At 42.0% G+C, this 14,439-nt stretch overlaps 1 protein-coding gene across 1 annotated transcript in view; it reads left to right on the top strand.

Moving 5' to 3' along the window:
* LOC309593852 (uncharacterized protein) overlaps positions 1–14,439 on the top strand; it is a gene marked incomplete at both ends in the record, with an annotated part of 202,307 nt that overhangs the window by 126,922 nt on the left and 60,946 nt on the right. The window contains one exon of the mRNA XM_082318985.1: positions 7,438–7,560. Within this exon, the coding sequence (XP_082175111.1) occupies positions 7,438–7,560 (123 nt within the window). The remainder of the gene's footprint in view (positions 1–7,437; positions 7,561–14,439) is intronic.

Raw genomic sequence — 14,439 nt, 5'->3', positions numbered from 1 at the left:
TTTTAAAAACTTCTGCTTCAAGAGCAAATTGTCATGCTTAATAGTGAGTACGTTTGTGAGTGGATTCATACTGGTTGTCAAATTACAGACATTTTCAAACTGGAGACTTGGGGAGACTGTGATTTAAAGGAAGCTGTGAGTTGAATATGTCATAAATTTATCTACTTATAGCAATAGCTGTTCTTATTTTATGTTTCACTTTTATAGAAATAATTTCTGACTTTTGTGATCAGCTTATGAATGACTGGGAACCAAGCCTGTTTCCCTTCCTTCCTTTAAGTGTATAAATTATTTAATTTAGAAACACGCTGAATTAATGTGTAAAATCCGCCATGTAAATTAGTGGGGAAAGACCATATGATATTTTCACTTCATAACTTGTGTGAGGTTTAAACATCCTTTGGAATATATATAAGAGACTAATCACAGCGCCGTTACAAATAACAGAAGGGAAAGCACTGTCATACATCTTTGTTGATTTTTAAATATCGTGTTAAATTGCAAACAATAAGAGAGTTTTCATGTCAGATGTACTAAATGATCGGCAGCTGAAGAGACTAAGCGAGCTAGTCAGGGCAAGGGAGTGGTAAGTCAGATTTTTGGTATTTTATTTCCAAATAAATGTTTGAGTTCAGCAGTTTATCCACTTGCGATAACTTTAAATATAGCCACTTAAGGTTTCTCGTTGTGGTTCTTTACGTAAGATCCGATCTTCCCTTCTCTGTTTCTCTATCACCACCGTTACTGACTGCTTAATCCTCACAATATTGTGTGGGGACCAACGACCCACAGAGCTCCCTGGGTAAAGAAGAGACAAACCCCTGAATTAAGATAGAGCTGCAACGAGTAGACCGTGCTTCCTCTTCTGATCATGATTTTTTTTATAAATAATTACTATAATTATTTTTAATTATGATCTGACTTTAAAACTATCAGCAGAAAGCATCCGCTAAGTAAATGCAAGTAGGGTTTTGTGTTTCCCCGCTTCTGCTGGTTGCATCCTTTCTGCAGCGAGCTGGGGGGATTGTGGTGACTGGAAAATGGAAATGTGCGTGTCATTCATTCCAATTTTATGTAGTATTTTTCAGGCGTCTGGTAAAAAGGGTGTAGTTACGCTTCTGTGCAAGTCATTTGGGCCAGATCTGCAGATGGTCTTGTGGTGGTTTGGGTCCCCGCGTGCGGGCGATGGTTCTAGCACGTACCCAGAACCTGTTTCTTGCATCAGCTCCCAGCCGGACAGAAATCTTTTCATCCGTATCAAGTCTCTGGTGTTTCTGGGGTGGGTGATGCTCACAGTTATTGGGTCTCTGCCTCTCTTCATGTTGCTGTTTATTTGCTGAAGTAAAGACTTTTTGCCAAAACCAAAAAACCAAAAAAAAAAAAAAAAAAAAAATCCTTAAATGCTGAGGTCCATAAAGTCCAGTTCTGGTTTCTTTCTCCAGCAGTGCCTGGGCACGGTGTAGAGGACATTTGTTCTCTGCTTAACTATCAGAAAGTGCTGGCTTCAAACAGTTATCAGTCTGTGCATGTTTTTACAGTCAAGGGAGGGAAAGCCTGCTGGTTTTGTCACCCAGGAGAAATGCCGCTGGCTCTGTGAAGCTAGGTGAGAGGTAAGCCTTGCTCTGCCCCCCCGTGCCTGCTTAGACCTCACATTGTGCTCTTGACAAAGTGCCCTCGATGTGAATGCCATCCCTGGGCTACCCTTGGCACATCATCTCTCCTTCCATTCGGGATTCTCAGAAAGTTTGTACCATCGTTTGCTTGGCCAGCCCAAAGACGGGAACTCAGGTCTGCAGTAGAGGGTGTAAATAACCTTATACCTTTCGTTTTACTAAAAATGTGCAAGGAGGAAAAGCGTGCAATAAACGTACAGGACCGTTTCATCTTCTACTTTCAGAGCAGCTGCACAAACGTGCACAGAAGGAAGGCATGTGAAAAAGCGATAAAAGTTGCAAATAATGACCTTGTAAGGAATGCAGTGCTTTAAAAAATAAATTGAATTAGAAAGAAAAGCAGGCCTGCCTTTCAGTATTTCTGCAGGCACTTTGAGCTCTGAAGTGGCAGTTGTCCTGGACCAGAGCCCAAATATATGCATATGCCTAGAGAGGGTCACTGCAGACCTGTGGGAGAGTGGGCGATGCGTTAATTGTGGGAGTAGTGACTGCAGAAATTGCTGGGCAGGTTCTTTGGGGGGAAAAAAAGTATTTAAAAGCGAAGAGGACTTGGGATTGCATGAAGTGCCTGTCCAGTGGTTAGAACAGGGACAAACATTTCCGAGTCCTTCGGAGGCTCATGACCTGTCAGGTGTTTGTTACGTGCAGGTTTAAGGAGGTACCTGGTTTGCAGTGTAAGCACCTGGGCCCTTGGCAGCACCAGCTCCCCTCCGTTCGGAGACGTGGGAGCTGTAGCTGCAGCCTGCTCTTGACCTGCAAGTGATGCTGGGGTGTGGAGAACTTAAAAACGGGGAGCTGAAAAATTGCCCACCTGCTCATGGCTCTGTCTTGCACAATATAGCCAGAAAAGAGGGGAAAGATCATAAAAAAAAAAAATCATTAAAAAAAGATCATAAAAAAAAAAGATCATAAAAATTGCATGTTGTTTACCTTTCTTAATGGTTTAAAAAGCTAAGTTGTTTGTTAGTAAGGAATTGATCTGGCAACATTTTTTTTTTTTCCTTTATAAAAATGTGATTGCAGGTTCACTAATTATCTGTGTTTAACACTGCTGTCAATTTATTTTTAAGGAACTGATTGATCATAGCTTTTCCTAAATGTTTTAGTAGCAGTATAAGAAAAGCCACTGATTTGATGACCCTGAATTCCAAACAAGCAATCACCCAGCTCTGTATTTAAACAGGTTTTGGGCAGGGAAATCATGCTGTTGCCAACGTGGCCCATCAAATCAATTGGGGACAAACTTTCTTGAAGATTAGCAGAGCCCGCATTCAGGGCTGTAACTTCAAAAATTCAAAATCTGTCCCTTCATCAGTAGGGTCTGCCCTTGGAAAGGGCATGGCGCTGGCAGCAGCTTGTGCATTTGTATGCTGCATCTTCTTTTCCCATGGTTGGGACTTGAGATGCGCATCCTCGGGGATGGATGAAAGGTCAGTGTGCAGTTGTGATGCACAGAGCTCAGTCCAAATGCGCAGACCTCAGGAGCGTGAAGAGCTAAAAAAATCTTCACGTCATGTTGGCTAAGATAGTTCACATCCTGGAAACACGTAGGATTGAATTCTGGCTTGTATGACTATGCTTTTGTAAGGCAGTAAAAAGTTCACTTAATGATCTTACTGATACAGCAGTCGGCTCCCTCCTATCCCGAGGGTCTGTGCCCCCCTGCCCAATATGCTGCTTGGGTGTAATAGTGTGGCTCAGTGTTAGGGGCTGGTCCCTCATTCAAGAACACTCCTGGTCCCGAAAAGCCATCCACTTCGCCTTGGTCTAACAAAATACGATCTCTTCCAGTTAAGGAGAGACGCCACAGGTATTCAGTCTCGCTCTCACCAGGCTTCTGCCCATATTTTTCATGCAGATCATCCAGTTGAAGGGGTTCCCATGGACTGGTCTTTATGGTATTTCTCCGGTTGCCCCCCCTGAGGTCTGGCACAAACCTCAGTTTTAATAATAGGGGCTACGTTAAATTCTGATTCATGTAATTTATTCTCATTGCTGAGTTCTTGATTGGGGTTCTCTCGGATATCTCTGTCCCAGTCTTCTGGGGAAAGGATTAGCTTACAAATTTTTACAGGATCTGGGGGGGTTGAGGGCCTGAAATATCATGAGTTCTAGTTTATCCTCTACCTTCCTTATGGTTGGACTCAATTATCTTAAAGGTCTTTTCCAACCTAAATGATGCTATGAGTCTATTCTATGACTGACCATAAGGCCATTCCTGACAGCCTGTTCCCAATGAGAAATGGGTAAATGGGGACACAATCCCTGTACATCCTTGGGTACGTGATGAGGCCCGTGCTGCCTATGGACAGCATGGAAAGCAGAGACGCCTTCAGTGGGGAATCCCACTAAAATGCATCTCCGTTGAAATCTTTCGCAGGTGAGAAGGAGGGTATTCACATACTGCCTCAGCTCTATTCATCCAGCAGTGTAATCCCCTCTGCGAGACAGCCTCGGGACAGCACGCTGCTCTCATTTTGCTTCTCATCGCAGCGGATTGCTCTCCCTCTGTTCTGTGGCAATGCAGTTATCGCAATGACTTGTGATAAGCAAGCCATAAATGGCTTGAAATTCGGGTTATTCAGATAAGTGTCCTAAATTGTAACTATAGAAAGTTGAGTACGTAGGTGTTTCAGTTTCATCTGCAGTGGAAACTAATCCAAATTTAATTATAGTGTATTGTTAAACAGATACAATCTTCTGTAATCCCATAGTATTCTAGAATTACAATGTAATGACTGTTTCTAGAATATTTTTTATATTTTTATAACTTCAGAATTCTAGAATAATTTTATTTCTGTAGTTATTTCCATGTAGAAAAAGAAATGGCTACTTCTGTACCTATGACAGCATAATCTGTTGTTTTCTTGGCATATATGTCCTTTACTAGTATAGCAATTTAAATGCAAAAGTCCAAATAGGTTAGACTTTTAAAACTTTCAAGTGCAGTTCATGCATTTAGATTAGCATCTACTTTGCAGACTGCTCCCCCGACAAAATAATTAAGGCATTTTTCTTCTGTAACTGGGGGCAAAGTGGTTTCCTGGCCTTGAGGTACAGGAGACATTGAAAGGCAACTGTGCGTTGCATTTTTCTTGATTATATCTGTAGTACGTGAAGGAATCTTTCAACGTACAATCCTTCAAATATTGATCTTGCAGAGAAAGCCTGAGACTAGAAGAGATCATCTGTCATCAAACTTGCTGCTCACATGGCGTCCTGGGAAGATGGCCATGGAGTTGCATTGCAGGCTCGTTGATCTCGCCCCTGGTTTTTTCCCCGTTTGCTGCAGGGAGTGTCGGGGTGGGGTTAGGTATAGCATGTAGATAGAAGTATATTAGAGGAGTTTTTTATTTTTCATTTAATTATATTGCCTTTCAGCACTATAATTGCCTTATGGCCTTTCGGGCTGTGCCAGCACGAGGGAAATGCTGTTGAAAGAAGAGCTGCAGCTGGTGTGGGAGTTGCTGGGTGCAGAGCTTCCCCGTAAACCAAGTCGCTTCTTTAAACATTCAGACAGAGACTAACAAATAGAGCTAACTCCAAGTGCTCATTTTTATTAGCTGGACTATTTTTTCTCCTTAGTAAGTGCTGATATTCTAACTTAAAACTGTGTTTGGTATCTTAGAGAAATTATGCAGCTGATCGTAGCCTATAAAATTAATATATTGAAGCTCCCAGTATTTGAGTGTATTGAGGTACAAATACTAGAACGTGGTGTACTATATAGTTCAGCTGCTTCCTTGTTATATTTTTCTGAGCCTTTTTGCTTATTTTACTTCTGTGATACTGAAGACAAATAGTTTCCTGGTTTTGATTTCGTCCTGGCATTTTTCAGCAGGCTATTTCTTAACAGTATAGAATTCCACAAGATGAATAACATTTTCTGTTTACTGTTTACATTAAAAAAAGCAAAACTTCTGTTTAAAACAGAGGATTCCAGATGTCTCCAGGCAATAGGAAATGTACATAGTATACAGTCCAATAAAACAGCAAATGTAGCAGAAGGATTAAAAAGTGGCGAACGTTAGCAAATGGTCTGAATTTAAACACTAGTCAACTCCAGGACTTCATTTTAGGTGAGTGAAATTCACATGTGAAGTATTAAAATTTTTAACTTTATAAATACACTTCCTTAGGACCTGGACGTTGTGCGTTTCCGAGTAATCTTTAAAACTTCCTTTTTCATTTCATTTTGATTAGATTTTCTAAAATGGAATAGACATAAAAGCATAAAAAAAAAAATGTAGACCATGAAAGCTAAATGCAAAGCAGATACATCGACAGCAAAAATATGAAAGCCAGACCCTTTGTTCCTCAAGTGCAATATGGAGGGGTGGGGGGGGAATCCTCTTTGTGTTGCTGTGTTCTGCTCCGCTCCTGGCTCGCTTCCCCACAGCAGCAATTGCAGACTTGCCTTTCCTTGCAGCCACTCTTTTATTTCTTTAAATCCCAGTCTCATCATCCACACCCGCTTGGGTGGGTAAATGCCTTAGATGATTTGAGAATGTGATCTAAAGAGCAATTAAGTCAATGAGAGTCTTTAATGTTGAAAGGAGGGTTCTTTATAGATGCCTATTGCAGGATGGAGGTTTGGCGTCGGCAAAAGGAGAACGTCTTCAGCAGTCAGGATAATTTGGTACCAGCATCGCCCCTGGGTGAGATGGAGGGACCTGGAGTTGCCATCCCTTGGGGGCTGTTCAGGAAAGGACAAATTCCAGGCAAACATCTACCAGATGAAAATTTTGTCAGGGAATGGACTAATTGACCCTTATTTTCAATGACTTCTGTGTCAATTTTTAAGGTAATGGTGTCAACAAGCCAATCAAATGCTATTTACAGTAGCCCAGTGTTGCTGAAAAGGTGCAGAAACTGCTTATGTGGTACTTTTGGAAATTCAGTTTTGCGAGTCTGTTTTAAAGCTTCACCTGTTTATTTAAACTGTTCTTGATCTTTTTTGTCCATCAGTTTCAGATGAAATGTTACAGCAGCATTCTCAAGCTGGTTTAATGCTAGTTTCCCCCTTCATTTTACTGAATGTAATCCCTTAAAATGTGAAATATGGAAAGATAACCTGCTTAGGTTCGGAAAAGGTATCATCAGGAAATCGCATCATTTTTCTGGGAGGTCATCTGAGAAGATGCTATGGAAAGTTCAGGTGAACGCAAGGAAGCCCGAGGGACAAGAGTCACAAAAAATGTGGCGCGAAATCATCATTTTTTTTAAATGTAATGTCTAAGCTCTCTGTGTATTCAGTGGTTGAAAATGTAACGTTGATTGAGAGCATGGGCTCTGCTCTTGCATGGCTTTTTTCCATTTTTGTCAGTTGTACATGCTTGTATCCTCAAGAGCACCTGCTAAGAGGATTAAAGGCCTGGTGCAAAAGGAAATCTTCATACAGCGAATTTTTATGAACGCCACATGTTTGACCAGTGGTACCTACAAGCTTAGATGTGTTACCTTACCCTAATTCTTTCCCTGTATTTTTCTCTTGGCCCCAAGGAAACAGCCGTGTCACAGATCACTCCAATTAACAGGAGCTTCAGAAGTAGAGACTACAGAGGCAGTGCCTGCGGGAACTTTGAAAAACACCATAAAATTTCAATTTTCTTTGCTCTGTTTACAGCACAGAAACAAAGTAAACAAAAACCCAGTCTGAATGTAATGGTTGCATTATGTATGAGCTACGTGCCGTCCAGGAGAACCAGGGTATGTCTTTGCTGAGGCTGTCTCCTAATTCTCATCACCTGCCTTCCTTCTCTAGACGTGGACGAGTGTGCGGTGGTGAACGGCGGCTGCCAGCAAGGCTGCATCAATACGCACGGCTCCTTCCACTGCCAGTGCCGAGCGGGATACAGGCTCCATGCTGATGGGCGCACTTGCATAGGTAAGGAAACATTAACAAGCTCTTCACATACTTCAAGACGTGTTTTTCTCTGCTACACCTTTCTTTGCGTAAGTGCAAAGGTTTGTAGACTTCCCCAGTCTGAGTTTTGCCTAATTCAGAAAGGATGTCAGTATCCCTTCTTTAAGTAGTTTGCAAGAATTCAGGTGTTTCCAAATTTGTTCTTTTTTTGAGGACAAAGCAGTGATGGTGTCACTGTGTTTCTGTGATGCAATCTTGTGAAAATGTCTTTTGTTTTGCAGCAGGCATTAAAGAAATAGAGGGTCTTCATTTCCAGTGAAAATGTTTTTCCAGTTCTGAGCACTTTTTCTTTGTGTCACATCCCCCTCCATGTTCCACACGTGCCCTGGGGTTTTCTGCCTCCGTTACTCTTCCTCTTATTTAGTCTTTTTGCCTGTTTTTTCTGAAGAGGTACAAGCAGTGGATAGGAAAATCCCCTGCCCATGAGTGTCTGGCAGAAACACTGCTTTTCCAGCCAAGCAGTCCCAAAGTGCAGCTTGTGTCTTCAGTGATGAAGACAAAATAAAAGCTTGTGGTTGCCACCCTGACGTTGGATTTGACCTTACAGTAGGTGACCATCGCCGTCAGACTGCCCGGACTGGGACCCCATAGGCTTCCCCAGGAGGCGGCATGAGCAGAGGCAGGAGGATATCATTAACTGGCACGAGGGCTGAGGTGATGAAGTAGAATCTCTGCGACTGTGCTACAGTGAGCAGAGCAGAAAATCCTCTTAGGAGGATCAAGAACAGAGCAGAGGCCAAATTTGTGAATTACTAAAATGTATTTGAGAATATGGTGCTATGGACTGGTAGCTAGAGAGGGAGCTCTAAAAGGCTAATGACACATTTAAGTATGTGCTCACAGGTCTTCTCTGGTTTTCAGAGAGTGCATGAAGAGAAGCCACCCTACCCTCCATCTCTTCAGCCTTTGCTGTGTGTTGCATTTTTTTAGGGAAAACAGTAATGCAGAATTGTCTGCTTGGGTCTGTTTTACGTTTTAGTTACTAGGCACAGTGAGAAGTATGGATGGGCTGAAAACTCTCTTCCAAGACATATTACGTGAATATTTAGTTTGTGCTAACCCTTTTAGCTCATGCAGGAGGTGCCCATGCATGCGAAGCTGAGTTTTGAGCACTTTTCCTGAGATTCTGCTCATGCCGTGGGCTGATAATTAGGGTGCTACACGTTTGCGAAAGCTCCTTGTTCCCACAGCAGTCCTATGCCCTTTGATCCATTCCTTTATCTACATCTGTCTTTAAAAGGTTGCAGTGCTCCTGTACATCAGGGATACATCTTCATCCGCTGCAGTCCTGTTAGTAACATCTCCGTTACAACCGATACCGAATTTCCCTTGCTCAGCCAGCAAAACCTGTGCCGTGCTGCTCCGTGGCACACCCAAGCAAAAGGCAACACATGAAAGCCAGTAACAAAAGAAGTCGCAAATCAGACTGATTGCCTTTTTTTTAAATTAGTTTTAAAGCTCCCATATTGAAGATCTTCAGTTCATGAATGCTTGCTTGTAGATGTGTTCCCCTTTCTGCCAACATTAAATATTGAGCATGGGCTGGCTGCAGGTCTCATCTTGGCAACTGCTCTGCTAATCTGAACGATGCTCGCAGTTGTACTGACAGACATCTGTTGGTCACAGGAATCCCATTCCAAGAAACAGGCATTAGAATACAGTAGGAAGAGGGGGAATATGATCCCAAAGGCTCTACCCTGTTTTTCAGATTCGGGTGAAAAGCCACTGCTTTACAGTATGCAGTTACCCCATGCATATTCACATGAGTGAGAGCACTGTGGAGCTCGGCAGTTCAGCCCGTGACACAATATCCATTTATGTGCTTTTGGAGAGGATTAGCAGCTCTGCCATTAAAAATAAACCCTGTATTTCTTAGGTTAGACTCTGAGCCCTGAAACAAGACATGCAGAGTTAATTCTGCGTGTTGCTAAAAATAAAATAAAATATACTGTCCCTGTGTTGCATTTAAATCAGTACAAAAGTCGACTTGTTGAATTCTGCAAAAAGGATTAAAATGTTCTGTCATTTGGGAAGAAGAAAAGGATGTCATTTGTTGACATTTTTAAGCCTGGTTTTAGGAAATATGAAAAGAACAGTCAAGTATGGTCGGACCACATCTGCAGAATAAGTTTACTCACAGTTTGGTCATTGTCTCGGTTCTTGCACAAAGTCCCTTGGTTGTGCTTAACATCAGCCAAATATGTCATCAGTCATTTCTGGTATTATCACAGCAGTAAATTTACTGATGCAGCTAGAACACAAGATGTATCAGTGCTCAAGCTGCAGGAATAATGTTTTTTATTGAAAGAATTTACCCTTTTGGGTTTGTTGGGTTTACCACATACAGAGACTTTCAGTGTTTTGGTAATTAACTGCAATTAAAAATACAGTGAAGTCTCAATCCTTTCTTGATTATCTTAGTTGGAGAAGGAATGGGTAAGGAAACACTAGTAAGAGACAAAAAAAAAATAATGTAAAAGCAGAGTGGTTCGTATTTAACTAGAAACACTAGTGGTTTTGTGTGAATTAAAAGAAAAGAGAGAAATTCATCTCTCCCTGATCTGATCTGCCCAGGGAAGCCCCAGAAGTGAAAGATGTGATGTCTGAGTTACGTTGCTCTCTCTGGATAGCCGCTTTCTCAGCTGTGGTGGAGAGGGAGTTTTATACAAAAAAGGACTAAAGTGGCTGTGGGGGGAAAGGAGCGAGAGAACTGAATAATAAACGCAAAAAGTAGGTATTGTGGCAGTTTTGCGAATTTACCTGTGTAATATGTAAAACGTTCTGTGGACATAGAATAGTAAAGTTTTCTCATGGCACAAATAATCAAGAAGCTCAGTTTGGAGTATTCCTAGCTCTGAACATTATCAGAAAGCAAGTTTTCATTTCACAAATCTAAGTGTTCGCAAGAAGTTATTAAAAATACTTAATACAATGTTCAGTTCTGTTTGTAGTATCTCAGAAATTATCGAGGAGAAACAGAAATAAATCCTAAGATGAGACAGGATTAAGTTTCATAGAGAACTGCTATCATGATAATGGATATACACAATACTGAGCGGAGGATATTGAGTTCTGTTTCAGCGGTTTAGACAAGACACCAAAATAAATGGCTATAATAAGCTCTCATGCATTGGAGCACAAGACAGTTACTAATTGATGAGGACAGAGAGAAACATTTCATATAAACCAGTAATCCAGGAGTGCCTAGCATCGGGATTTGGGCACTAACTGCTTGCACTGACCGTTGGGGATGAGGAGTTTGCCTCTTCTGCTGCACCAGTTTATACGTTCAGTTTTGAGCACTCATACGATCAAAAAGTAAACCCAATAACGCACCTCTCTCTTCACCTCGTGCAGCTAAGCAGAACATCTAGCATTTCAAATAGAGCTTGCATTAGCAATAATATTTCTTCCGTGGATACTTTAGAGGATGTAACGATCTCTCCCACATACTAAGAATAAAAAGGGACTACGTTCTGGAAATGAGCTGTTTATGGAAGGTGATTATCTCAGCTGCAGAAATGAGAAACAAGCATCCCTTTAGACAGGCTTTTCAAATGAACCCAGCCCAGATTTCTGTTATGTTCATTCTTTCTACGTCTTCTTTTTCTTTTTGGCAACCCTGTGTTTCTGGGAGCAAAAGTGCCAAAATCACTTGAGGGGAAGCAGATTTTGCAGCCTAGATGGCTTGGAAGTCTCCCATACATAAGTGGATCTATCATCTTATAAGATATTCAGCCTGCATCTGAAGAGTCAAAAACCTGGGATAAGCTGTTTTCTCATGTGATTGCATGGAAGATTACTGAACTTTTGTCACAAGCTTTTTCCTGCAAGTCCGGTCCTCCTACCGCATCATCACAGTGTGTTTGGGATCCTGACTGACCGCTGGTGGTCCATCCCTCCACCGCCAGTATGATCCTCAAAATACACGGTTTGAAGAAATCTATTTGTTGTTTGTCATTCCTCCTACTCTCCTTAGAAACTTCTGCTCGTACTCTAACGCAAACAACCTCTAAAATGGGTTGACTTGTTCAATGAAAGTAAAATACTTTCTTTTTGAATCATTTGATGGTCTCTGATACTTTGTGCCATGCCAGAGTCCCATCTTTTTCAATGCTCCTTTTCTTTCTTAGCTTTTTGGTCTCACAAATTTTGTTCAATATTGAATTCATTTTTAGCTATGCTTGCCAGACTGAATGTTCACTACAAATTAAGTAATTAGAATAACCAAAGGTAACACTGTCCAATTTTTTTTTTGTTTTGTTTTTAATGCCTTGATTATGTTAATGTAATGAATTTAACTTCTTTAAAGTTTAACCAACAGGTGTCTGGAAAGCAGAAGCTTGGAGAACATGTTTATTGTAGTATCAGGCTGTGTTTTTGGACTGATGTAAATTCATTGTCTTCACTGGAATTTATTCTTGTTTGAACTCCTGGAAGTGAAAGCAAAGCGCAGTCTTTAGAGCCCGATTCATCTCTGGTGCCAGCTGTTATCTTTGATGTCTGCCTTACATAGAAAAGCTGTTGAGATGCGGGTTTTTATGGAGACTTTTGCACACTAAGGCTCTTAATAGAGGAAGCAACAAAGAAAATATTTCAGAAAATCTATAATCTCTGTTTTTCCACATAAGTAAAAGCACAGTGTGTCTGAAGTTACATTACTTGTCATTGATAAGGTTGGATTTAAGGTGATGGAAAACACAGGCTTGAAGAGACTGCATGTTCTAACCCCATGGTTGCGATGTATATATCAAACTATGGCTTCATACTCACGTTTTTTTTTGTAAAAATGTGAGCATTATTATAAAAAATAATGGGTTGAGAAATATCTATTTCTCAACCATCATCAGATCTTTGTCTTTCCTGTGTGATGCCGCCCACCGCCGTCCCCCTTCCTGGGGTGCTGCCTCCCTCGCTCAGCATTGCCAGGCGTTATCCTCGGCCGCCCCGGCAAAGAGCCAGGGCCGGGCCCGTACCACTGTGCCTGTCAGGACTCGGCAGCGGGGCTGGTTTTCTACCAAAATTCAAGAGTAAATCTTTAAAAGTGGAGGGCATGTCATATTTCTGCCTGAACCCCGTGCACGTGCACGCACCTCCAGCCACAAGCCCATTTACAGGAGGTGGAATTAGACTCATGACGTGCCAAGTCTCTCCCTTTTTCTGGTCAAAGATGCGTTGCCGGCATCTGGCAGCACAAGCACAATTCGTCCTGTTCCTTCCCCGGCGCTCTTCTCATTCAGTCTGGCACCTTCTCCTGCAGCCCGTGCGATGCCTTGGCAGCAGGTATGATAAACCTGGCCGCGGCCGCCCTGGAGTAATCCCTCGCTCCCCAGCCGCCGGCAGAGCCCGTGCAGGGCCAGGCTGCACGGCCCCGCCGGTGCAAGCTCTTGGCACAGGAGTTCGCGCCCGTCCCCTTCTGGCTTTGAAGCCTCCAAAATTCTCGGTATGGCAGGTTGCTTCTTATCTCCCCTTACATCCAAATTGGCTTATGCCCAGAAAAGGAGGGAGAAGATGGCACTTTTAAAAATCGAGATGTGTATTCTGTCGCTTGGAGCCGATTTAAGGCGTTTTTCATCTTCTGAAATATTTTCATCTTATTTGAATATTCTTGCTGAAAAACAGGTCTTTGCATACAAACGTGCAGGAAGCTTTGAGTGTATTGGGTCTGCTGTCTCCCGTGTAGGAATCGAGCTGCTTTCAAGTTACATCGCTAACCGGGCAGGAGGTTTGCAGACACAGGTGGAGATTAGAAGCCAGGGTCAGGTCCGGTGTGCAGCAAGGTGTCTCCTGGCTCCTGCTATGCATGCATCCATTATAATGTAAAAATTTGCTTTTCTTTTTGTCTTTTTAACACAGATTTGACTGCACAAACTAAGTATTTGCTAATTGGTAGCATAGGGTGAAATGCATCCTACAGCAGCTTTTGTGGCTAATGTTTTCTTAATGCCTATTACAGATGAATGAATTCATATTAATATTCCTAAGAGAAATATCAAAGCTCTTTGCTGACTTCATTGGGTCCAGAGTTTCGTGCCTTCCATGAAGGACCAAATAGTTTTCCCAGCTACTCGTCAAGAACATAATACATCCCTGCTTTTAAAATATATATAGATGCAGTCATGCACATGCTCGCACTTACATACATACAGCACAATAACAGGTTCAAATGATCTATCTTATTTTTATATGCAGTGTGCGAATAGGTGTGGGTGTGTGTTAATGTATTTTGGCAGGAGGAGAAATGTTTCTCCAGAGGCCGGGGATATATGTTGAACAAAAAAGAATATTAATTTGTCTCGGTAAAAGAAGAGGCATCTTTAGAGAGGTACTAAAGAGCCTCTTGTTCCTTGTGGTTTACTTTGTGAGTCTGTCCTGCGGAACTTGTAACTCCTGTCATTTGCAGCTTTGTATGCGTGAGGCTGAGGAAATCAGCCTGAAGGACAATTTCTTTTTTTTTCCCCATCAATGATAGCAGGCACAGAAAGAAACCAATAGGAAAGTGCCAGTGGGGCCACTCCTTTTTTTTCCCTACGTACCTCAATGGATTCTCAAGTGCTTTGCTGCTGTCAGATCAAAGGGTGGCTGTACTTCAGTCAGCATTACAGCTCTTAGATCTCACCTACCTCTCGCTGAAATCATGGGCTTTTGCTGACATGGGACACTGTGTCAAGCAAGTACCATGAATGCAAGGGAGAGTAATCACGCAGAGGATGGGGACAGGTGCGTTTATGACAGCTGTTCAGTGAGGTTTGCGTATTTTTACTGTCATTTATGTATTTAAAATAGGAAATAAGTTTCTTGGGTTGTTGACATGCGTTCCTTCAATGTTTCCTTGGCTCC

The sequence above is a fragment of the Platalea leucorodia genome (genome assembly GCF_965183815.1).
Source record: "Platalea leucorodia genome assembly, chromosome: 8".
Lineage (NCBI taxonomy): Eukaryota > Metazoa > Chordata > Aves > Pelecaniformes > Threskiornithidae > Platalea > Platalea leucorodia.
Note: the sequence above shows the minus strand (reverse complement) of the source record. Positions and strands in the feature narration are given on the sequence as shown.